General features: G+C 38.7%; 1 protein-coding gene across 1 annotated transcript in view; it reads right to left on the bottom strand.

Moving 5' to 3' along the window:
- The window catches only part of LOC132302497 (probable phosphoinositide phosphatase SAC9), a 67,503-nt gene continuing 41,310 nt past the window's right edge, over positions 1 to 26,193 (bottom strand). Inside the window, exons 10-14 of the mRNA XM_059799383.1 lie at positions 16,512 to 17,345; positions 14,760 to 14,957; positions 13,122 to 13,580; positions 12,791 to 13,021; positions 1 to 549 (exon numbers count right to left, since the gene is read on the bottom strand). Coding sequence (XP_059655366.1) covers positions 271 to 549; positions 12,791 to 13,021; positions 13,122 to 13,580; positions 14,760 to 14,957; positions 16,512 to 17,345 — 2,001 coding nt within the window. The 3' untranslated portion in view covers positions 1 to 270. The remainder of the gene's footprint in view (positions 550 to 12,790; positions 13,022 to 13,121; positions 13,581 to 14,759; positions 14,958 to 16,511; positions 17,346 to 26,193) is intronic.

Genomic DNA, 26,193 nt, shown 5'->3' with positions numbered 1-26,193 from the left:
TAGGAACAACTCTCTCAGCTTCTATTATATCAAATTCAGAATAGGAACATTAGAATCTGATAACAATGGCAGATTATCTTTGCCAAATTGGTCTTGCACACAGTAAAAACAAGCTAATCTAATTTCTGGATGACACCACTATTATTACATTAATGAATAACAAAACCATTACAAACAATTTAAATTACAACAAAGAATATTAATTCGATCAACCTACAAAAACCAATTTGCAACCAATTCCCCAAACCTGTCATCTTTGTACGATAGCAATCAAACAGCAGAAAGGCTCGCCCATTTCCCAAGTTCATAGGGATCTGCATAGTGATACAACTTGATTCTATTTGTCAAAGACAAACCTGCTGCCAATGGCGCTCTATAATCTGAATCGTCTTGCTCAGATGGATCATCTGAAAATGATGCTACATCTCCAAGAAGCCTGAATAAGATTCGGCGAGTTTGTATCCTTCTAGGGAAATCGAAGTACATGGGTGTCCCACCCTTCACCTCTGGCAACCGATACTCCGCAACAGTAACCAAGTTGTGAGGTTCCTGTAGATAGATATCATAAATATAATCTTTTTACAGTTGACATTCGCTTACTCAACTCTAAAAGACTTGAAACTAAATCATTACCATTAAGAAAGTATAAACTCTTGTCCAGAACATGATCGTATGCTTCATCCACATGCACAGAATAATAGTAACGAGTAATGAAGATGGACAAATGAATAAACACCATGCAGAAGATGCTTTGTACACAAAAAACTAACCATGCCTAATCAAGACCAAACATAGCTTGTGAGAATAATTTTCACCATTGCAGCATGTACGTGGAAATCGGGCTGTTTGGTTGTCAACCTGAGCCCAACCCAAGGTGCCAAGCCCTAGCCCTAGCCCAAGCATATTTTTCTATGCTCAGTTAAGCTCGGTTAGGCTTGGATTGGTCAGGTTAGCCGGGCTAAAATAGGGCCGGTCAAGTCAAGTTCCCTAATATATTAGTAATTGAGAAAAATACTAGGCTGAAACCCTAGGCTCTGATTAGAGTATGCGCAAAGTCGTGATCTAGGCCTAGAGTTCCAATTTTATCTCATGTAAAATTTCCACTAGATTAATAGCCATAATGTTCATCAAAGCAAAAAAGAACATGAAAAGTAATACAAAAGAATCACACTGGAAACTTTTATGGGAAAAACCCAAATGAGCAAAACCGTGGGACCTAATCAGGCAGATAAAATGTATTACATGAGAAAGAGAATACATCTAAGCTTTCAGATTCTCCCCCTCCCGACTCAGACTTACAAAGATCATCCCCGATCCTTCCAGCTGCTAATTTGTCAACAGACTCGCTCCCCAGGGGCGGAGCCAGAGGGGGGTAAGGGAGGCTATTGTCCCCCAAAATTTTTTAAATTTCTTCTTACGCACCCACAAAATTTGTTATTTTATATAAATACCCTTACTTGTGACCCCCAAAATTCATATAAATTTTGTTTTGCTGCAACATATCATTGTTTTATTTACATTTATGTATACACAAGTATAATATCTATTATACGAATTAAAAAGAGATGAAAAAATTACACTAATGGCACCTCATATTTAATAAAAATACATGAACCTTCTTTATCACTCAGTTTCATGAGTAGTAAACAAATGTTGAATAAAATTTAATAATTGAACAATGTTTTCTCTTTACAACTTTTCTTTTACTTGTAAGCGCTTCCTTTTCTCTATTCTTTTATTTCTTTTTCCTTTTCATATCAGTTTTCATAACTACTTATTTAGGTTCACCTTTTGTATTGTATTTTCCCTCAAAATATATATTAATAAGACTAATATTATAAATAAATATATATATATATATATACTTACTACGATTGATTTATAATTTTTTTTTCAATTTTTAAGTACATAGTATTAGTTCAACAGGCCCCACAACTCTGTAATGACGGGAGTCTCGTGCACTTGCCTAGATTCCCCCCTTCCCTCCCTCCCTCTTCCTTTCCCTTCTTTATGCTATCTTCTTCTCTATGGACTTCTAATCTCTTTTAAAGTAACTTCAACTCATGTTTGACTGGATTTGTAGTTGAAGAATGATGAAACGCAACAACCACCAAAGGACACAATCACCCTGCTAGATGTATGATTAATGTGAAAAACACAAAACCATAGCAATTAGACATTGCAAATACGCCTTTACCAACAAAAGAAAAAATGAAAAGAGAGATTACAAGTATGCACAATGCATGCTATAAAGTATGCCTGAATGCCCTAGTATATTGAGCTTAGGTTCTCTTAACTGTGGGTGTCTTTTTATCGAGTATCAAAAAAAAAATAAATAAATAAATAAATAACAAAACAAAACAAAAAAACAAAACAAAACAAAACAATGGTTTTAAGAGTTTCAAATATAATTGAAACTTAATAATCGAATTATTTGATCAATCGAGTCACATGTCAATCGATTGGTAGTAAGTTTCGATTCATTCTTCAGTCAATCGAGCTGACATGAATCCTTGATAGACACTTTAGGCTTTGTGGTTTAAGGAGGCTGACAAAAACACTAAGTTCTTCCATCAGTTAGCTAATGCTCATCGGAGGAGCAACCACAGTGGGAGGATTTGGGTTGATGGGAGCCTTTTGAGTAGAGAGGAGGATGTGCATAGAGGGATTGCTTCCTTTTACTAGCCCTTGTAAACAGAGTTTACTTGGAGACCGAGTCCAGATGGGTTGAACTCTGATACGATTTCGGAGCGATGGATGTTAAGTTCACGCTTGTTAGTTTGGTGAGCTGGTGTCATCTGAGAGTCCCAGAATGCCTTTGTGGGAGGCCGTCAGATTCTAGATTCAACCATTGTATGGATTCTAGATTGAGTAGTGGAGAGTCCCAGGAGTCCTTTGTAAACTGGATATTGAGAAGGCTTATGATCATGTGAGATGGGGTTTCTTGCCATTCCTTTTGTAGAGGTGTGTATCTCTACTGTGAGGTTCTCAGTGTTGGTAAATGGATCTCCTTCTTGATTCTTCAGTAGCTCGAGAGGGTTGAGGCAGGGAGTCCAACTCTCACCATTTCTTTTCCTAATTGTGATGGAGGCTTTCAGCCGTCTGATGAGGGCAGTGGATCTGGGTTTTGTTAGAGACTTCATAGTAAGTAGAGAGCAGATGCACCAGTTGAGATATCTGAGGAGTGTGTTGGTTTGCTTTCAAAGCAGTTTCTGGCTTGAATGTGAAAGCAGAGTGAGATTGTCCAGGTGGGGGAGGTGGCCCAGATCTCTATTCTTGCGGGTATCCTGGGCTGTCGGATTGGGGACTTTCCAATATCATACTTAGGCTTGCCTTTGGGGGCACCTTCGAAGAGAGTAGCAACATGGGACCCAGTTATTGAGTGGTTTGAGAGGAGGCTCGAAGGGTGGAAGAAACAGTATCTGTCAAAAGGGGTCACTTGGCCTTGATTTTTTTTTTTTTTTGATAATTGGGTCACTTGACCTTGATGAAGAGCACATTATCGAGTTTGCCCACTTACTTCAGATCCTTGTTTCAGATTCCAGGCTCAGTGAGGCAGAGGATTGAGAAGTTCCAACGGAAATTTCCTATGGGGAGGAATGGGGGAGGAGTTCAAATACCATCTTCTGAGTTGGGACCAGGTATGTAAGCCAATTCAGATGGGAGGCTTGCGGATTAGGAGACTTGCTCCATTCAACAATGCCCTGTAGGGCAAGTGGTTATGGAGATTTGGGGTGGAGAGGAGTAGACTCTGGAGGAGGGTCATTTGTTCAAAGTTTGGAGAGGATAGGGGTGGGTGGTGTTCTTTAACACTGAGGGGCCCGCCTAGAGTTGGAGTTTGGAAAATCATCCAGAATGGATGGGATGCGTTTTCAAAACACATTCGCTTTAGGGTGAGGGATATTATTGGTGTGGAGATAAATCCTTAGCTTGTTCCTATCCAAGTCTTCTTAGTATTGCAACAGACAAACATGCCATGATTGTCGATTGCTATTGTCTTGATAGCGGAGTGCTAACATGGAATGTGCAGTGGTCAAGACATTTCTAGGATTGGGAGCTGGAGGACATTTGTGATTGTTTGGCAGTGTTTTACCAGTGGAGGGTGTGGGGTCAGATGAGTGGTTATGGATTCCCTCTTCCAAGGAAAGGTTCAGGGTGTGCTCTTTCTACTTGAGATTGGTGACTGATGAGCCATTCCTTTTCCATGGAAGGTTGTGTGGCGCATAAAGGCACCCCTCAAAGTGACCTTTTTTGCTTGGACAGTCGCTTTGGGTCAGATCATCATGACGGACAATTTGAGGCGGGTTACATGTGGATGAGAAGACGGCGGATCATCACCTTCTACATTGCCCGGTGGCTTGAGATTGTAGGGACATGTTCTTGGACATTTTTGGGGCACAACAGGTTATGCCTCTTTCTACTAGGAGTGCTCTTGAGGCTTGGAGAGGCAGCATTGTGGGAGCTAAAACTCGTGATGTGTGGCGAGTTTTGCCTTTGTGCTTTTGGTGGTCTTTGTGGAACAAAAGGAATAGGAGGGCCTTCGAGGAAGAGGAAAATTCTATTAGTGTGCCAAGTTCTCTAACCTCCATACTTATTTTTTTGGCTAAGGGGGAGAAATTGAAAATCTATAGGGAAGTTAGTGGATTTTGTGGATACTTTAAGAGTTTAGGGGCCCTATTGGCCCTTGCATAGTTTTTGGGATGCACTCCCCTCTTGAGCTTTGCCTATAATTACAAAACGTGAACTATATGGATGCATCATGAACCTTAATTATGAATGAACCAATGAAAGTTGGAATTAGCTTTTTACCCTTGAATAGTGGATCTTCCCTTAGAAAAGTTACCACAACTAGCTTAACTAACTTGACAATTGACACTCTATTAAACATAATATATATATATATATATATATATATATATATATATATATATAAAGTTAGGCTTGTGTTGCCAGCACCTCTACCCAAAGCCGACCTACATTGTGGTCAGGTTGAAAAAATTCAACTCAAGCCTAACCCGGGCAATACAAAGGAATGTCAAAGCCCATCCACAAACAGGGAATGGGCTTGGGTTGTCCCGTCCAATTTTAACCACCCCTAGTGCCATGTAACGATCCCATGCAGACACAATTGGATAAAATAATTAAAAAAACTGGAAGGAGAGGAAGATTCTTAGCAGATCCTAACTTTGACATAACTTTTTACACCAGAATTTTGCATACAGATGTTAAAAAATAAATAAATAAATAAACAATTAAAAACAACAAAAACAATTAAGAATTTGACATTATAGACTTGTATGCATTGATTTTTATTTTTTTTTTGCATAGTTTGCACTTGCATTGGTTGTGCCCCTTTAGGCTCTTTCGTGAAATTTATACATCTATTCAAAACATAAAAGAGTGTGATGTAAAAGTTATTCTCAGCTCTCAATCCTCATTTTCAACCGTTGGCTAATTTTCCTCAACCCTTGCCCAGGAAGTTGGGCATGTGAACCTGAGAGCTCATGGCATGTTCGACATATTTAGTTTAGCAATATCGAGAGTTGTCCGGGAAGATAAAAAAGTACTTTAATGAGCGTTCATGGAAGATAAGCCATTTTTATAGAGTCAAACTACTTGCAATCAATAGGAAGGCCCAAGCACTCTACATTCTTCCATATTATTGCAAACATTAGGTGCAAAAGACAGCTTTAAAGATTCATCAGACTATCAAACTGACATGATCTTCTCAATCATAGAATTCGAGGTTCAGTTTTCCTAACAAGATGAGAAATGATGCATCTAACAATCAGCAGTCTTACAGTTTCTGCCTCCCAAAGTTACTTTAAGGTAGAACATGAAAATTAGCAGTTGTCAACACTCAACTGTCAAAAGTTAGTTAAGTTAGTTGTGGAAACTTTCCCAAGGGAAGATCCAGTATTCAAGGGTAAAAAGCTAATTCCAACTTTCATTGGTTCACTCATAATTAGAGTTCACTATTAGCAGTTGTCAACTGTCAAAAGTTATTTTATGTTAGTCATTTCCTTATGTTAGTCTTGCAGTTTCTGCCTCCCAAAGTTATTTTAAGTAGCTACTTGTGAATCTTAACAAACGAAAGAGGAAGAAAGATAAAGAAGGAAGTAAGACTTTTGTGTGACTACTCCCTAGCAGTGAAAAGAATGGGCACCTCATCCTGCCTGGAAAACAGACTAAAATACCCTCATTCTCACCCATTAAGGATCCTATGCTTAACTGAAGAATCAGTATATCTCCTACCAAACAAATCTCCAAGATTTCACAAAAGGGTGCAACTGATACATCAAAACCACAAGGAACTGAGCTCTCTCTCACTCAGATCCGTTTCTCTGAAACTTGAGTCCTACACTTCTATTGCTGGTGCAGAGGAAAATCAACACAAAGAACTCATAGTATCCACTGGTTCTTGCCTAAGCAACAAGTCTAACAGAACACAACAGATCAAAAACGTGTCTGCATGTTAGATATTTGAAATCATTACAATGTCTCATTTCTTCTCGTTGACTATGTTCGACTTTTCTCTTCTCTTTTCTCTCTCTTCTCTTTTTGACGTCGGAGTCTTCTACTCCGGCGTCAGCCGTTTATGTCTGTCACTGGTTTTTCGTTTTTTTGGCAAGGAATCATGATATGCAGCGATCCTATCTCAGTGTTGCGACCCTACCATGTCTCAATTTCCACGGGGAAATCAAAAGTTGCTCTATAGGCAATGATCTGGTTTTTAGGGTTGATCATCAAAGCATCAAGGAGCGTGAATCTGTATTGCAATCATGTCTGGTAGGTCGCTTCGACAAAGACGTAGGGTGTCTCGAAGGGATTAAGGCGTGGGTGTCGAAAACTTGGAAGGTTTCATGTGGGGTGAAAGTTTCTCCTTTATCTGATGATCTGCTCGTGTTCAGGTTTCTATCGAAGACTGAGGCCTTAAGGGGTTTTGGATGAAGGGAGAAAGAGATGGGGCGACGCCTTATTATCCATCGACATTTGGTACTTCGCCGCCGGCTGCTCTGCTGTCAACGAACGAGTAATACGAAGGGTGATGTTGTTTGGTTTGCCCCTCCATCTATGGTACAACAAGTTATTTGAAGCAATTGGGAACTTATGTGGTGGATTTCGTGGTGTTGAGGCGGACATCTCGGCGTGTGGACTGAGAATTCTCGTCTATGTTTCGGCCAGAAAAGTGATGCCGGAGTACATTTTTGTTGAGGACCAACGAGTGGCTTTCAGGGTCAACTTGATTGAGGAAATCACACCTCATATCCTTCCGAAATCCTACTATGGCGTTGGGGAGAGTTCACATATCCCGGTTGCTGCAACTGAAGGTAGTCGCCGGAATGCACAGATCCACCAAGGCGTCGAAGGAAAGAGGAGACTGCCTTTTCACGCGCCAGAAGCACGTAGAGGGGGCTGAGGGGCCAGAGTCAATCAAGCCCTTGGTCACCGCCTTACGTTCCCTCGTAATATACACGCTAACGGATACCAACCACGTGGCAGAGATCGTGGTTTTAAGGGAGATATTTATGGAGCAGATTCTGATGGGCCTAAGCGCGGATCTGAAGCGGGTTACGGGCCTAATTCGACAAATGGGCTGCTTGTTCATCACGGCCCACAGGAGATGAAGAGGGCTGTTCATCGAGGGCCTGTTTCTTTTAAGAACAAGCCCAGCCCACAGCCTATTGCCAATATACGATATGGACCACATGTGAGCAACCTGAAGAGAAAGGTTTTGAGGGGGCCCAATAATAAAATTTCAGTTTCTTTTATCAACTCCAGGCCCAGCCCACCTATTTCCACAGGAGTTGGCCATTTACAGAGGCGTCGTTTTGATGATGCCTCTGCAACCTTCTGGAATTCACCGGAGAAGAAGAGATGGATGAACTTATCTGCTGCCGCGACTGGTGGAGGTCCTGTTGAGAAGGGTTCTCGTCATTCTCAATGTTGTGCAGGCATCTCATCTTCATCCCTCTCTGATACTTCACAGCCGAAGGGAAAAATTGTCAAGTCTTCATCTCGGGACTTTAACAGAAACCGTCATGGAGTTAGATGGTCTCGAAAAGAGGAGCAGAAGTGGACTTCTACTAATGTTCCAAGGCCATCAGTTTCACATCCTCAAAGTTTCAATGTTCCATCCTCTTCTTCTACCCATTCTAGTGTGTTGAGGAGTGCCGGTGTTGTGCCGTAATTGGAGAAGAGGTGCGGGTTAACTGTTACGAACAATGGAACTAACTCTTCGCATGGGCTGATTACAGAAGGACAGGAAGATAGTGAGTCTGGCATCTCTAGGCAGATGAAAATCGCAGATTGTGCAATCAAGAAATTATCTGAAGGGGTTACAATCTGTGTGGGCAGAGACTTGCATTTTCAGTTGTCCAATGAAGAGGCTATAGCTTTGCTCAAAGAGCTTCGTTTAAGTGTAGCACTGAAAGGTCTTAATTGCTTGCCTTATGTAGGGGCTGACGAGAATGATTCTAGCAGATTCGCTGGGATGGGCGATTTTGTTACAGTATCAGATTCTTTTTATGAGAATAACAGGGAGCTAGAAGAGGAGGTGTTTGATGATTTGGGTTCTATCCAACAGGTTTGCTCCAATGAGCTTACACCTTGGATAGAGAATGGTTCTGAAATCCTACAGGAGGAACCACTGGCTATGGTGCGACCCGACGAACATGTTGCTGACATGGGGAAAGACTGGGTAGTTGACAATATTAGAGTCACTAGTGAGCTTTTGGGAGTCTCTTCAGAAGGTAATGACGATCAGACATTATCTATCCTTCAAGCAATTGTGGAAGGCAGAGAGGTTGCAGTGAACAATGAAGTTATGAACAATAGGTCTTTACCGTCTTGGAAATGAGTACAGGAGATGAAGAATTTTATTTCTGAAGTCAACTACGAAGGGAAAGGAGAAGTTGCGAAGGAAAGGGGAAGGACCAGGAGCAACAGTCTTAGGAAGGGTGGAGGGGAGATAATTTTATCTAGTTTGCAATGAAGCTACGAATCATTACATGGAATGTTCATGGTCTCAATGATCCGAATAAGAGAAGGGTGGTGAAGGTAGCTTTAAGGAAGTGGGGTGCCCAACTTGTTTGTTTACAAGAAACCAAGTTGGCATCCATTTCTGACAGGGTGGTTAGGAGTTTGTGGGGAGGAAGATTTGTGGAATGGGAGGCCCTGAATGCCATAGGTTCTTCGAATGGGATCTTAGTCATGTGGGATAGTAGATGGTTATCTCGAACGGACATCTGGATGGGGAGATTTTCTGTATCTTGTGTGCTTAAGATGGAAGAGGACAACTTCAGATGGGTTTTTACTGGAGTCTATGGACCGGTTGTTGATGATAAGCGATGTATCTTTTGGGAGGAGCTTTGCCATGTCCAAGGATTGTGGTCTCTCCCTTGGTGCTTGGGAGGGGATTTCAATTCTGTTAGGTACCCATCAGAGAGGTCTACAGGGGGAAGATCATTGGAAATGGATCAATTTTCTGATTTTATTGACGAGCATCTTCTTGTTGACTTACTAATGGAAGGCGCAACCTATACTTGGTCAAATGGTAGGGATCCAATCACTCTTTCAAGACTGGACAAATTTTTAATTTCCGGGGATTGGGAAGAGAAATTCCCAGATGTCTTTCAGGCGGTGTTAGCAAGGGTCACCTCTGATCATATTCCTTTGGTCTTAGATTGTGGGGGTTTATGTTCTCAAAGATCCCCGTTTAGATTTGAGAATATGTGGCTGCGAGTGGAAGATTTCCAAGCGAAAGTCAGATCTTGGTGGGAGGGAGTTATTATTTCAGGATCGCCCAGTTTCACAATAACAAAGAAGTTAAGGGCTCTCAAATTTGCTCTTAAGCAGTGAAACAAGGATGTCTTCGGGAATCTGGAATGGAGGAAGAATAGAGTACTTGAAGATTTTTCCGAGATTGATCGTCTTGAGGAGGCGGGAGGGGATGTGGACTTTCTACGTTCTAAGAGAGCCTCTTGTCAGGCGGTTCTTGCTGAGATTGCTAGTATGGAGGAGATCTCGTGGCGACAAAAATTTCGGGCTCTTTGGAATAAGGAAGGAGATCGGAACACAAAATTCTTCCACTGGTTAGATAACGCTCACAGAAGTAGTAATCATATAGGAAGAATTCGGGTGGAAGGTGAGGAGCTGTGGAGAGAGGAAGAGGTGCGTAACGGTATTGCTTCCTTTTATCAGAAGTTTTATACCGAGCCTTTAGTTTGGAGGCCCAAACTTGATGGTCTCCATTTTGAGGATATTTCTGAGCTGGATAGAGATAGGATTGAGAATCCTTTTACTGAAGAAGACGTTCTAAAGGCTTTATCAAGTTGTAATGGGGACAAAGCTCCGGGGCCTGATGGCTTTACCATGCGATTTTTGATGGAAAGTTGGGCGGTAGTTAGAAATGAGATGATGGGTACTTTTCAGGAGTTTCATTCTTATGGTGTCTTTGAGAAGTCGCTTAATGCTTCATTCATTGCCCTTATCCCTAAGAAGAGAGGCGCTTCAGATATAAAGGATTTCCATCCAATCAGCTTGGTGGGCTGTATTTACAAACTTATTGCTAAGGTGCTTGCTTTAAGGATGAGGGAAGTAATGGATGGGATTATATCGGACTCCCAGAATGCTTTTGTTGGCGGACGGCAAATTCTTGATTCAGTTCTTATTGATGGCGAATGTGTGGACTCCAGATTGCGGCGTCGTTTTCCTGGAGTTTTATGCAAACTTGATATCAAGAAAGCATACGATCATGTGAATTGGAATTTCCTACTCTATTTGTTACAAAGAATGGGGTTTGGAAGTAAATGGAGGAAGTAGATTGAGACCTGTCTTTCGTCTGTCAAGTTTCCAATTCTTGTGAATGGTTCTCCCGCTGGTTTCATTGGATGCTCTCGGGGTATAAGACAAGGAGATCCTTTGTCATCTTTCTTTTTTCTTGTTGTTATGGAGGGGTTAAGCAAACTTATGCGCAGGGCAGAGGACCTTGGTTTTATTAAGGGATTCAGGGTGGGTAGAGATTTAGTCCATCAGATGGAGATTTCTCATTTACTCTTTGCAGATGATACCCTGGTTTTCTGTGATGCTGATGTGTCTCAACTTCGATACTTGAGGTGTATATTGACTTGTTTTCAGGCAATGTGGCTAAGAGTGTGCTTGTCCCAGTAGGGTATGTTCAGGATATTTCCTCTTTAGCTGCAGTTCTTGGATGCAAGGTGAGTTCTTTCCCTATTCCTTATTTGGGCTTGCCCCTAGGGGTCTCTTCAAGGTTAGTGGGAAGTTAGGATTCCGTGATTGACAGGTATGCGAAGAGATTGACAGGATGGAAGAAGCAATACTTGTCCAAGGGGGGTAAAGTTACTCTTATTAAGAGTACGTTATTGAGCCTTCCCACTTATTTTCTTTTTATGTTCCAAATCCCCTATTCCGTTGCAGATAGGATTGAAAAACTTCAAAGGGATTTCCTATGGGGAGGAAAGGGCGATGAGTTCAAGTACCACCTTGTCAGATGGGAGCAAGTTTGTAAGCCTGTGGAATTGGGTGGACTTGGAATAAGACGTTTAGTTCCTTTCAATCAAGCTCTCCTGGGCAAATGGTTATGGAGATATGGGAGGGAAAGGCATCGTTCATGGCACAGGTTAGTCTCTTGTCGGTTTGGAGAAAAGGCTGGAGGTTGGTCTACACGTCCGGTTACCCTTGTGGGAGGAGTAGGGATGTGGAAGGCTATTCAGAAGGGTTGGGATGCTTTCTCTGCTCATATCAAATTCAAAGTTCGTAATGGTCGTCGCATTCGGCTTTGGGAAGATCTTTGGTGTGGTGATTAGCCACTATCTCGTACATTTCCTAAATTATTCAGTATTGCTGTTGATAAACACGCCTACGTAGTTGACTGTTATCGGCTTGATAGCAGCGGGATTATGTGAGATGTGCATTTTCGGTGCTCTTTTCAGGATTGGAAGATGGACGAGGTATGTGTTTTTCTAGATCTTCTGTATCGGCAGGAGGGCGTTGGCAGAGATAATGACGATTTGATTTGGGTTCCTTCTTCCTACGGTCGTTTTGAAGTAAGATCCTTGTTCTTATGTTTGTCTAATTTTGTTAATCAAGACTTCCCGTGGAAAGCTATTTGACGGTCCATGGCTCCAACTAGGGTGGCTTTCTTTGTCTGGACCGCCGTGTGGGGAAAGATTCTGACAATTGATAACTTGAGGAAAAGGGGCAATTGTATTGTTAATCGGTGTTGTCTATGCAAGAATAATGAGGAGTCCGTTGATCACCTCCTTTTGCATTGCCATGTGGCGAATGACTGTTGGAATCTTATTGTTGGGTTGTTTGGCATGTGTTGGGTAATGCCACGATCTACTAAGGATTTAATCCATGTTTGGAATGAGAGAAATAGCAGAATGTTCGAAGGGAAAGAGTCACCTACGGCAGTGGTCAAACTTTACATACTTCGTTCTCTTTTCAATTATGTGAAGAGAAGCTTTTGTTCCTCTTCTGATGATTTAATTACTTTCTTGGATTCTTTGGGGCCTTAGCGCCGGTTCAACTTTTGTAATTGTGACGTGTTCTCCTCTTGAACACCTTATTTAATGTTATTTTTACTTATCAAAAAAAATGTTAGCTATTTGAATTTTGGCCATTTGAAAATTCCTGTTGCACTAGCTGAAACATTTTCCGGCATATAACTAGTATGAGAGAATAAAAGCCACATCAAAAGAAATAAAAATAATATTATTAGATCCATGGTGCAGACAACTGAATAATAATATAACAGTATGAATACCTGAAGAACAGAAACTTGAATATGTAATACTGCTGGAGAAATGTGTCTGTCTTCTAAAAGGTTTAATGATGTGTCCCATATATTTACATCTGAAGAAGGTGAATGAGTAACTCGAGGCTTTATTGCACTGAAACCATCAAGACGAAATCCTGCCAGCAAAGGTGAAGCAGGGGATAAATACTGTTCCAAAACAAGATCGCTGTTGGTTAACCTCTCAGCTTCAATTGGAACCTGAAAGTGGAAAGAGTATTATTGGTAAAAATATATGTGATACAAAATATAAAAAGCAAACCTACACATGGCTGAACAAGAAGAAAAGCATTAGTCGCACCCTGAATCTATTTAATTGCGGTGCTCTCTCCAACCAACTTCTTAAATTAATTTGCTCAGAGTTTTGTTGTGATGTATGCCCTATATCCTTTCTCACTGGGCTTCCAACTACTAGAATTCTTTTTGCATGAATACATGGGTCACTTTCAACTGGTCCTCCAAAAGAGGCACGCCTATTCTGTTGTGCAAAAGGGTTTTCATCTAAAGACAAAAGATTAAAATCTTTCTCAAAATTAACAGAACTTGAACCAGCCCTTTTAAGACGTAGTGTAATCCAAATGATGCGGCATCGAACAGGATTCCGGAAGGCAAATTTTATGTGCCTCGGTACTTTAGCCTCTTTACCCGACTTTTCTGGTCCACAAAGTTCAGACGAAGATGTGGTCAGGGTTTCAACATCCCACTTTCCCATGCACGATCTTTCTTCCTTATGTATTTTATTGCTGGCCCAGATTTGCACCTGCAGTAACAGTAGAAGGATACTTGTCAAGAAAATGCATGAAATTAGTGGTAGAACATGAAAATTAGCAGTTGTTACAACAAAAAATCGTTCAAATTAGTATATGACTATCATAGGAAAATGATTGCTGAAGGAAAATCAATATTAAAAAAATAATAATAACCTAGATACGATGAGCACCAATTACCGTGGGATAGAGGCACTAAAAATTATGTATTCAATTGAATCTGGGAAAATATTGAAAAAAATTATAACTACTAATATGATCAAACTAGGCCTAGTGATGGAGGTGTTGCATATAAGAAAATTGAATGCCCAGACATTGCTAAACCGAACAGAAAAGCAAACTTAGGGACAGAATAAGTGGTAAGAGAAAATCTACGATAATCTTGATATTACTGTTGTCCCCCTCCTCTTATAGCACTGTATCAAAGGTTGGTTCATGAGGTGGGGACAACCGAGGGCAGCTAGAAATAGCTAGCACACATGTATGGAGGACCTGACAAATGGAGATTCAATTTAAAGGAATATCACGATGTTATTGTAGAAGAGAAGACAGATGGCAAGGTGAATGTGCCATGTGGTGAGGCAGAAAGTGAGTGTGTGGCAAGACATAGAGTGCCACCTGACAAGTTGGGTCCTATGCCTACAGTATGCTACTACAAATTTAATATCAACCTAAATAACAACACAATGACGAAAGGCAAGCATGTCATACTAAAAAAGTTGTTGAACTGCTGTTTTCTAAGTTCACATATGAGAATAAATACTACAACAATAACCACAACTATATAACTGTAATTCTGCAAATTACCCTGTCACTCTTATAACCTCATATAATAATATAGCTATTTTATTTAGTCCCTAAACCTAGTTCCTTATTGGACAAGTACTACGGATATATAAATTGAAAAATATAATCCGTAGGGAAATATATAATCTCTTTCCACAAGAAAACTTCTAAAAATATTTTTAAAAGACGACATTATAAATTATGAAATCCAATTTTAGCCAATACCCAACAAAACATTTATAAGTTAAGATGATGCAAGGACATAATGTCAAACTTTTAGGCTTCTTGTAGGCACATAGAAATACAGGGCTCTAACCAGACAGACCACTCACCCACTGCTGCTATTCATTTAACAAAAATGTGGGTAAAAAGATAGGTGTACTCACAGTAGGGGCATCAGACATTGAATAGCCACAGGGACTAACAAGGAGGACAATCCCTGAGACATCAGAAAGATTACCAAGAACAATAACAAATTCAACAGTGGAGATACTGGGGGGCGCTTTCCAGTATGAATGACGTGAGCCAGAATTGAATGGAGTAAGCAACGACAAGAATGGTGCTGAACCTGCTGCTGTTTCAACCTACAATCACATAACAAATATTTAAGCATAAATAAATAGTTGAACACTTTTAACATATGAATACTAAAAAATTAGAATGCAAAATTAGGTAGTGTCTTGAATCTTCTTGTCATGATATCTTGCAATCTAGGCTATCTAATCTGAAGGTACAATAACGATTTCTGCATGAAATGAGTTCAGATTTATAGAATTTTTTGTTCAACAAACATTGGACATGATCAGCATCAAGGAAACAAGATTAACATGGTCATATCCCCAGCATATAGGAAATGAATCTCAAGATGATGATATTTGGGAATGGCCAATTCTACAATCATAAAACAGGATACCAAGCAGATTCAATCGGACGTATAGCCATACCAAGTCAACTACCATGCCTAACTTGAGGAAAGTTCTGCCATGTGTAATACATAGTTCTAAAGCAAATTTGAGCATGCTTCAAGATTTTTGTGTGATATGCAGCTGCACAAGTAACACTGTTTTCTATTTTTACACATCATCACAGGGCAAAATTGGTCAGAAACCAACTCAACTAAAATGAACTAAATAAAAATATAATCTTGCCCAAGCACTTGATTTTCCACATAAATTGGATGTGTATGGGCTTTAGATCCATGATTGGACTCTGGCTTATCTAAAGGGGAATTAAAATCTGACTTCATTAAAATTCAAATAGTCAGTAGAAGGAAATCAGACATACGGCTAACTAATTCAACAAATAACTGGATGTGCACCCAGCCCTTCAATCACTAACCTTTCAGTTCCTTGCGTGGTCTATATAATCCTTGAGTCCTTTGATGCTCAAACACTTTCAGCATGTCTAAGTGCCCAAAATTTGGGAAGGCTGTGTGTTTTAGACTTTTAATTTAAATAAGGGTGATTCTGGTTATTACTATTGTAGATGTCGTTATAAATATTATCAGTGTGGAATCCTATAAAAATTTAATAGATCATAGAAGCACCCATGAAACTGTATCTTTTAGAGTGCCATAATACAAGGGTTTATTTGCAATGACTCCTCCAATGACTTGAGTACTCAATTAATCTTTAGTGATGCTAAGGTGGCACAAAATTTAAGCTCTCTTTTTTCATTCAACACAACAGAATATGTGTCGCATGGTAGTCATTTCCACTCCTTTTTTTCATGCCATACCCTTTCCTCGTACACATATAATGTCATGTCAACATGGGTACTCTAGGGCAAAAATACAAGTTCATATAGCTAAGTGAATCAATGCATTCCAGAAAGAAACACAAACAGAAAGAACTAGATAAGATCTGTGACATGTTTCAATGAAGAAACAGTGATTGTAGAAACAGTAGAGATATTCTAACACGTGTAGAGACCACCATGGCCCTCTACCTAAAGAGACATTGAACAACAATCACAAAGATGAGTGGTACCACAAAATGCTTAAGGTATAACAATAGAACTCATGGTAAGTCTAATAACTCTGAGAAACATTCAGAAATCAAGAGAATTTATGATAAGGAGAAGGAAAGTCATTTCCACAAACATATTCAAATCAGACAAGATAAGAGCTGGGACAATACCGGATGTAAGAAGCTGGCGAATGGAAATTCGGCAAGTGATTCCTCTCCATTAAGTAACTCTCTTAAGATCTTCAAACTTCCCTGACTATCAGAAGACTGATATTTTTCAGAAAGAAAATCTCCTGAAGAAAATCCCATCACATGGTCCAAAGCATTATGTGCAGCGCTGTCTGCACGAGCACTTCTTCGCAGGCTAATCAAGGCCCTGACATAGTCCAAGATCAATGCATCAAGCACAATCTCATGGCAGCATTGTTTACAAATAACCCCATCCATTGTTACCAAACGATTTGAAGATAGGTCTGCGCTCCCATGGTTTGATCCACCCTGACTTGATAAACCATTATAGTTTGAAACCTCCCTCGTGTTATAGGCAGCACATAGAAGAGCTCCTCTCCCAGCACAACAAACTTTACAAACTTTTCTCTCACATTCAGAACACAAAAGGATAGACTGTGAATCCCCAGAAGATGAAACTGTGGATGATGTGTGTCCAGGTGCTCCAGTTTCAGCACGAACCTGACACATGCCACCAGAACAGCTCTCACCAACCCCAGTAATATTCCAGAAATCTATAGCATTATCATTAATGGTCTCAAGACCAATAGAAGCAGTGATTTTGTCTTCAAGTGAAACATGGCCAAGCACTGCAAGGCTGTTTGCAACCCTGCACAATCTTCCCATGTAAGAATCATCAAGCAACATATTTGGATTTATAGTAGCAGGATCAGTTCCAATTAATAATAAAGCTCTATCCCGTTCAGCAGCAGAAAGATTAAGTCGAAGACGTTCAATTTCAAGTTTCATGGCTTCTGTAAAACCCAATTTCCTTTCCTGCAAAAATAGAATAGTCAAATTGGCAAACCTTAATGTGAACCGAATCTGAATTTGAACTAAGTTTGACACTGTTCCTTTTTCTACTTTTAAGTTACATATCAAAATATGAATAATACAAAGCAAACCATCATTCTCTGTTAATTACCATAACAATCACTTCACAAGAAAAGAAATTTAAATAATGAGTTTCATAAACATAATGTGTCAATATCATAAGATACGTTTCTCCTACTTTGTCAATTCATTAATGCAGAACAACTTCAATGAGAAACAACTTGTTTGAGCTGGAAAAGGCAAAATTGAAACATGTCGATATGCACATATATATATTCGAGAGCAAGTCCATGTCTGCACTACATAATTAGTTACTCCCATGCTTCACATCAAAAAAACAAAAGGAAGGCCTTGATTATCAAACCACAGAACTTGATTCTCATACCAGTGATGATTACAGCTGCAAATGTTAGGCACATGACCTGTTGAGATGGCACATCATGCATAAATTTATTTTGGAGTCCAATCAACCACAAAGTAATAAAAATGTGGATTTCCTACTTTCCTTTGTGTTTGTATATCTATATTTCCAATTTAGCATCTATTCGTAAAGCTTAGTCTCAAAATGATTCTGAAAACTCCTGGTACATTATACATTAAACCGAGTATGACCACACCGTACTCTGTTGGACCGAAACTGACACTGAGAGACGAAAGCGAAATGAAATTGAGCACAATTTTGCAAAGAAATAGCCCACTTGTTTCTCGAGAAGAGATCTAGTCTTCCATATGCTTTATGGAAGTTGCAGAAAAATCTGAAATTTCACCGTTTCCTGTAATCCCTGAAAAGTTGTGTTTTCTACACTGTATATGGATCTTAATGCATAATATGAGTCATTTAGAAGAAACGTATGCGCGCTCTCGCATACACAGAGTGTGAACTTGCCATTTCAGTGCCCTGCTTTTTGTTAACATCTCCAACCCATGTCGCTTTCATGTCTCGTGTCCGAGTTTATGCTAGATAAACCACCATTATTCTTCTTCTATTCCTCTCCAAACCATATACATTTAAATGAAAAAAAAAAAACATAAATTTTATAAATTAAAATAATGTCAGTGCAGCACTTAATGAGACCAGTCAATTAAATACACAACGTGGCATGCCAGGATAGATTTAAAATAGAGGTGTAGCTTGAAGATGGATTTTAGCATTTTTTCATTATAATGGTGCTGCAACCAAGTTTAATCCAATATCTGTCCAAAAGAATACATAGCATTGTCCCATATTATGGACTTAATTGTGTAAAACCACCCCTCTTCTTCCCCACCTCTACTGAAATGTAACTAGGAGATCCTAAATCAGGCTACAGACAAGTTGAGGTAATAGGTACACACATAGATAACAAAGGTTATGAAAAGAAAAGGACTAGCCCAGTGCATGAAGCTCCCGCCATTGCAAGGTTTGGGGAGGGTCAGATGTACGCAGCCTTACCTCCGCATGCACAAAGATTGTTTCCCATTTCGACCTAGATAACAAAGTTGTGCACCTAAAAAGATGCATGGTGTAAATACCCATATTAGCTCCTTCACAGCATCAGATCAAAAAAATACTTCCTCATTCCTACAGTTCTCATACAATGGTTAGCATTTATTATTAGTTAAATATCTTTAAGACGACCACATCTGCCATCATCTTTATTTTTTTTAGTTACAAATTACAATATATCATGCAATTTATATAAGCTTTCATTTGCTTCCACCATAGAAATATGATTGTCAATCACTCAATATGTCTGGTCCAACAAAATCGTCATTTTGCCGACGATTTTGCCGAAAAGGTTCTGAGGCGCAGGTCAGTGATTTTAAGTAATTAATATATTGAAGGTGGAGATGTTTTCCCTCTTCTTCAACCAATTGTGAAATTAATAAATTACTTCCATTAGCTCCCAATATAGAAAGATGATTGTTGATCACACAATGAATGGTCCAAACAAAATTTTCATTTTGCTAAAAGGGTTCATTCAATCTTGAATTTATAAAATTGAGAGAGAGAGAGAGAGAGAGAGAGAGAGAGAGAGCTGCTTGGATCAGATGAGTTTACTGGTCTGACACGGTTTTGTAAGAGTTTAGATAGGCCACAGTAGTTTCTTCTCTGATATTAGCTTCACCTACTCCTTAGGCATGCATATTGTTTGGAGAACATCATTATTGGAGTGATTAAAGCCCTTAAATTACTTCTTGACGGAATATTGATATGAGTGAATTGTGGGAGTGATTTTAGGAATCTTTCATATATCATATTTATTACATGTTTGTATTCTTCACCTATAAATAGAGGTGATCATTGTATACAATAATTAAAAGAGAATATAATAAAAGGGATGTAGCCCTTTGGGATTTATGTGCCGTGGATGTAGGTTGTAGTGGCCAAACCATGTATTTCTGTTGAAGAATAATTATACGAGTGATTTAAGCCCTTAAATCACTCCTTGACAAAATGTTAAGTTGCTATACTTGGGCAACAAGTTGTTGCCATATTTGTATTTGAATTTTTGTGTAATTCCTCTATTATAGCTATCAGTCTTCCCCAATTCACCTATAAATAGAGGTGGTTATTGTAAACAAAATTAAAAGAGAATGTAATGTAAGAGATGTAGCCCTTTGGGCTTTGTGTGTGGATGTAAGCCATTGTGGTTGAACCACATAATATCTGTGTGTTCTACTCGTTTGATTTATCTCTTCATTTTTGTTTTATGCTTTACAACATGGTATCAGAGCAGGTTTATAATACCTTACTCTATACTCGTCTCGGATCTTCAGATTAACTCATCTTGGATCTTCGGATCAACAAGTCTCGTCTCGGATCTTTGCATCAACTCATCTCAGACCCTCGACAACTTCATATTTAATTTCAAGTTGGACACTTGAGTTAAATATCCGTGCACCAACTTGAAGGGGGGGGGGGCCTTGACAGAATCTTAAGTTGCTATACTTGGGCAACAAGTTGTTTCCATATTTGTATTTGACTTTTAGTGTAATTCCGTTATTATAGCTAGCTATAAGTCTTCCCCAATTCACCTATAAATAGAGGTGGCTATTGTAAACAAAATTAAGAGAGATTTTAATGAAAGAGATGTAGCCCTTTGGGCTTTGTATGTGGATGTAAGCCATAGTAGCTGAACCACGTAATATCTGTGCGTTCTACTCATTTGATTTATCTCTTCACTTTTCTTATTTGCATTTCTTATTTCCTTTGTGTTGTTTAATTCTTAATTTCTCTCTTCAATTTATTATTATTATTTTTTTTTATCAACATTGTATTAGTAAACTCGTCTTGGATCTTTGGATCAACTCGTCTCAGATCTCCAGATTATTCGTCTCGGATCTCCGGATCAACTTGACTTGGATATCCAGGTGTACTCGTCTTGGACTCTCAACAACTTTGCATTTAGTTTCAAATTGGACGTTTTATTTAAAATCTCCGTGTACCAACTTTAGGGGGATGGTAGAGAATATCATTATCGGAATGATTAAGGCCCTTAAATCACTTCTTGACAGAATATTGATATGAGTGAATCGTGGGAGTGATTTTAGAAATCTTTCCTATATTCTATTTACCACATGTTTGTATCTTTTCGCGTATAAATAGAGGTGAACATTGTGCACAAAAATTAAGAGAGAATATAATAAAAGTGATGTAGCCCTTTAGGCTTTGTGTGCCGTGTATGTAGGCCGTAGTGACCGAACCATGTATTTCCTCGTGTTGTTTCATTCTTAATTTATCTCTTCAATCTTGTATTTTTTTATCCGCACATATCAACACAAGTCTTGAATAATCGTTATAGCCCATTATGTGACCCAAGTGGATACTACAACCCATGTTAATGAGAGATGAACAGAATTGGAGAGTAATGAGACATACAATTAGAATTGGAGTTAGCATAATTTCATGAAATGATAAGGAATGCCACCAGTGGGTCAAGATTTAAAAGTGGATCCAACCATCTTTAAATTATGAAAACAATTTTTTTTTAGAAACAGGTAATAGGAAATCCCTCATTAGTTGAATTGGAAACTGAACAGGAAACCAAATAATTACCTAACTAAATGGTCTGAATTGAAAATTAAATCTTCTACCGATCCTTTCCAGTTAATTCAACAAAATTTTGTGTTCCTGTATTTAGAGGACAAACATAAATATAATCAATTGTCATGTCAAGTTAGGAGAATTCTCAATTCCTTACTGAGTAAAGTGCCAAAACTGCATAGAATTTTATCTAAGCCCTATCAAGTGGAAACGTACATCTAAGGTCCCTGTAAGTTCAATTTTGTAATCTTCTGTCAATAAATGCCTTACACCAAAACTTGTGATCCTCAGTGTAATGCTCAAGGCACCTGCATCCATTTGCCACCTTTCAAAAATTCACAAAATTCTTAATTTTGGACTCCTATTGCCATACCTGGAAAGTCTGAGTTGGGCTTTATCTAGCAATACTTCCCTGAGAGTGCTGTGGCCGTGTGATGCATATTTGACACGGATAAAGTTGGATAGGTATCCGATATAGCTGGGAAGTATCGGAACAGTAAAAATATACATTTTTTTCCCTCCAAAATGGATACACTAGGATAAGTTAGGGATACTTTGCGGATACGTCTAGGCAGTTTTGTAAATATCTTTATGAAAGAATGAGAGTGAGATTCATGAGGGATATAGGCAAGGATGATGATGATGATGAATGAGAGTCAGGTTATAATATTAAAAGAATTCATAGATTTAAACGTAATAAAAGAAAATGGGCTTAAAAACCCAAATCGACACCTCTCGGCTCAAAAACAATTGCAGATAGAGGGAGAGAGGGGAAGAGAGAAGAAAAAGAAGAGGAAGAAGGGGATCCGTCAACCTATTGAAGATTTACCGAAGGAATCAATGGAGGAAAATCTTCCAGTATTGATGCTCTTTCCTATTGTTGAAGATTTATTGTTATATTTGTTATTGTAGGAATCAATGGAGGAAAATATTCCATTATTGATGTTTCCTTTTATTGAAGATACTAAAGGGATTTGTGGAGAAGAATCTTTCAGTATTGATGTTGTTTCCTATATCTATCTCTTTCTATTCTCATTATTTCTTCTCCTATATAAAGGAGTCTTTACCATTGAATTGAGTATGAAAAGAGAGATTATTATAATAAAAGATATGTAACCCTTTGGGTTTTGTGTGCCATAGACGTAAGCCCTAGTGGTTGAACCACATATATTCTTGCCTTGTGTTCTTCATACTTTGTTTCTCTATTCAATTTTAACATGATATCAGAGCCTAATTTCTCTTCCTAGGTTCGGACCCCTATTTTGGGGTATTCCCTTAGCATCTGAAATGTTACCAAGGGTTTCTTGGTGCGATTTGTGACTTGTTTAGACTGTCAGTGTGTTTAGTAGTACTATTCTTCGCCTTTGCCGTGACTCCGAAAGTTTGTATTGACTTGTTTGGGCTACCGGTTTGTTTGGTAGCTTGTCTTCGCCTTTGCCGTGTTTTGGTCAATTTTTTTTTTTTTTTTTTGACTTGTTTGTGCTACCAGTGTGTTCAGTAGCATTGTTCTGCGCCTTCCCTTGTCTCCCTTCATTATTCACACGTGTTGCTACTCGTCATCTCAATGGCAAGTTGGGCATTCATGCTCCAACTTGAAGGGGAATATTGAAAATTTAATGGAGAAATCAGTGGAGGAAAATCTTTCATGTTGTTTCCTATTATTGAAGATTTGGTGTTACTAGATGAATCAATGGAGAAAAATCCTCCTTGTTTTCTACTTTCTAATTCTTTCCATTCTCATAATTTATTCTCCTATATAAAGGAGCCTCCACCATTGTATTGTATATGAATTGAGAGAGTATTATAAAAGTGATGTAGCCCTTTGGACTCTTTGTGCCATGGGATGTAGGCCCTAGTGGCTGAACCACGTAATATTTGTGTGTTCTACTTGTTTTATTTATCCCTTCCCTTCCGTTTTATGCTTTGCAACATAAGATTGATAATATTATTTAACAGTAATAAGACATATGTGAGTTGTCTTATTTAGATTCACAATATTGTAGAAAACTAATCAAAAAATATTTTTTTTTGTATATAAAAATATAATTCCTTATTTTTATTGTCGTATCCTAGCCGTACCCATATATATATATATATAAGATTTGCTGTATCCCCATATCTGCGGCGTGCAGTATCCATATGCCATATCCGATCTGTGCTTCTAGTTTAGCAACTTTGCTAAAAAAACTGATCTTCAAACTTCAAAGGCCATGAGGTTTATATCCACGTACTTTTTAAAATCAACACTGCACCTAAATAACCAGATAGTTATTTCTCTGGTGGGATCGACAACCAACACTAGAATCCGGCAATTGTTATCGCATAAGAGCATCTCCAGCGGTGTGTTAAAAGACCCTTGTGTAAAATATACACAATGTGTAAAAAAAAATTTTTATCCCCAGCAGTATGTTATGATACATTGCCACCTCACCAATGTGTAAAATCGTTGTGTATTTTGCACAACCCTTTTACACAGCCACATCAACATATTTTCTCTCTCCTTCCTCTTTCTCATTCCATTAACGAATCAACCCTATGTTAAGTAGGTTTGTAAAAGTTATGTAGGGTCTTGGGCATAACATGTGGTTAGTTGTTATTAGCTGATATATTTTTACACAAACGGTATAAAACAATAGCTGGAGCTAAAAATAATTAGTCCAAATTTTTTGTGTAAATCTACTATGACACATCAGATTTACACAAAAAAATATAGACCACCAATGGAGCTGCTCTAAGAGAACATAAATACTGGTTTTGAGTTTTGAAGGGAAGAGTTGATTTGCATTACATAGGATCTAAAAAAGCAGTTCATGAATTCCTGTATATAGGATTGCAGAAGTTAAACAGCTCTGCTTAGCAGGACGTGTTTTCAACAAGGTAACCGTTATATGTGTACAATGGTCGCTGTGAGGGTTTTTACGGTCAAAAGTATAAATTAGAGTTTTGTTCCTGAACCATCTGCCAACTAAGGTTTCAGTGATTTTCACAGTGGTGGAAAGGTTTAAGAATTACAAAATTGGGCAAGAAAAAGAGGATTATAAGTGTCTGCTGTAGATGCTTGCCTCTTAGTCTCTATAATCTATGTTGAGGTTACAGATGGAACAGAACAGGTTTTAGATAGGGTAGCCCCTAGACACTGTTCAAGAAAACAAGGTCATATGGAATAAATATATAAGCAGCAGGATTACCGTATGGCCCGTATTAATTAAAAAATTAACCTTTTTTGTATATAAAAAAACAATTACTTATTTTTATTCGCGTATCCTAGTCATACTCGTATCTCTCTTTTATTTTCTTTTCCTTTTTTTTTTTTTTGGGGGGGGGGATTAAACGCGCACTCAAAAGCGAGCGACCCCAAGGAACAACTGTACAAAAGAGAACATCTCTATATCTACACAATCTCAAACTATCCAAAAAAATTAAGAAAATCCTCCAAAGATATACAAGATCTCCCGGTAACCAAAAAAAGAGCAAGCTCAAAGTATAATTCTTTAACACCCATATCGGCTCTTCAACAACCTCAAAAGACCTCCTTTGGAGGATTGTACCACACTGTATTTGGTGGTGTATATGGAGAGAGAGAAATAACAGAAATTTTGAAGGAAATGAATCGTCTCTAGCAAATTAAAATTTCATATTCTTCGTTCTCTTTTCTGTTATGTAAGAGGAAGCGCTTGCTCCTCGATTCATGATTTTTTTTTATCTATTGGACTCTATTGGTCCTTTTTGTGTTTTGTGTATTAGGGACGCCCCTTTTGAACGCTTTTCTAATATATTTTACTTATCAAAAAAAAAAAAAAAAAAAAAAAAAAGAACTCCTATTTCTTTCTTGCAAAGCCCCCACCAAATATACAGGAGTCCGGCCCTCGAAGATTCTCAGGCTTGGCCTTCCATTGTACACCCCTTCCACGCTGCAAGAACTCTGATATTAGACTCCAGCACAACCCAATGTACTCTAAATATCGAAAAGAACACAGCACATACGTCTATAACCACTAATCAATGTAAGAGAAGATGATTCCCAGACTCCTCGACAATTTTTTTTTTTTTTTGATAAGTAAGATTTCATTAAAGGCGCCCAAAAGGGGAGCGCTCCCAAAGAAAACAGAAGTTGTTCATGACAACACTATAACTTTAAGCTATCCACAAAATCCAAAAGATGATCCATAGAATTACAATCCCGCCCATTGACCTAAAAGAATAAAGAAGATAGAATATTGTATATAACATACCAAATAGGAGATTCCTCTCCCTCAAAGGATCTCTTATTCCTCTCATGCCACAATCCCCACTAAATACATAGGGGAGTAGCCCTCTTAGACATACAAAACACCAGTTGATGACAATCTGCTGCCTCTTCCTCTAATTATTATAGTCAAGAGCCATTGTCCACCCAAAGAAAGCCATCTTTAGAGGGGCTTTAAATTTTCAAATCATTTTCCACTGGAAGGTGGACACCTAGTGCTTGAATGAATATGATAAAGACTTCACCAGAAAGCTTCCATGCCTAGAGCCCACCCATCTCCACTTGTCTTCACCCTCCCCAAGAACATCTTGCTTGTACAACAACTCCAAAAACAACTATAAGATCCTCCATTTCCTAGTCCCAAATTTGACGCCAAAACTAGACATGCCATGTCACCCTCCTGTTATCAAGGTGATAACAGGCGACTACCATGACCTGTTTGTCCACCACAATCCTAAACAATCTTGGGAATAGTTGCACAAGAGGCCTGTCTCCACACCACACATTCAGACAAAACC

This window comes from Cornus florida, unplaced genomic scaffold, assembly GCF_030987335.1.
Source record: "Cornus florida cultivar Cherokee Brave unplaced genomic scaffold, ASM3098733v1 CherokeeBrave_3.0.0_Hap2_Chr01, whole genome shotgun sequence".
Lineage (NCBI taxonomy): Eukaryota > Viridiplantae > Streptophyta > Magnoliopsida > Cornales > Cornaceae > Cornus > Cornus florida.
Note: the sequence above shows the minus strand (reverse complement) of the source record. Positions and strands in the feature narration are given on the sequence as shown.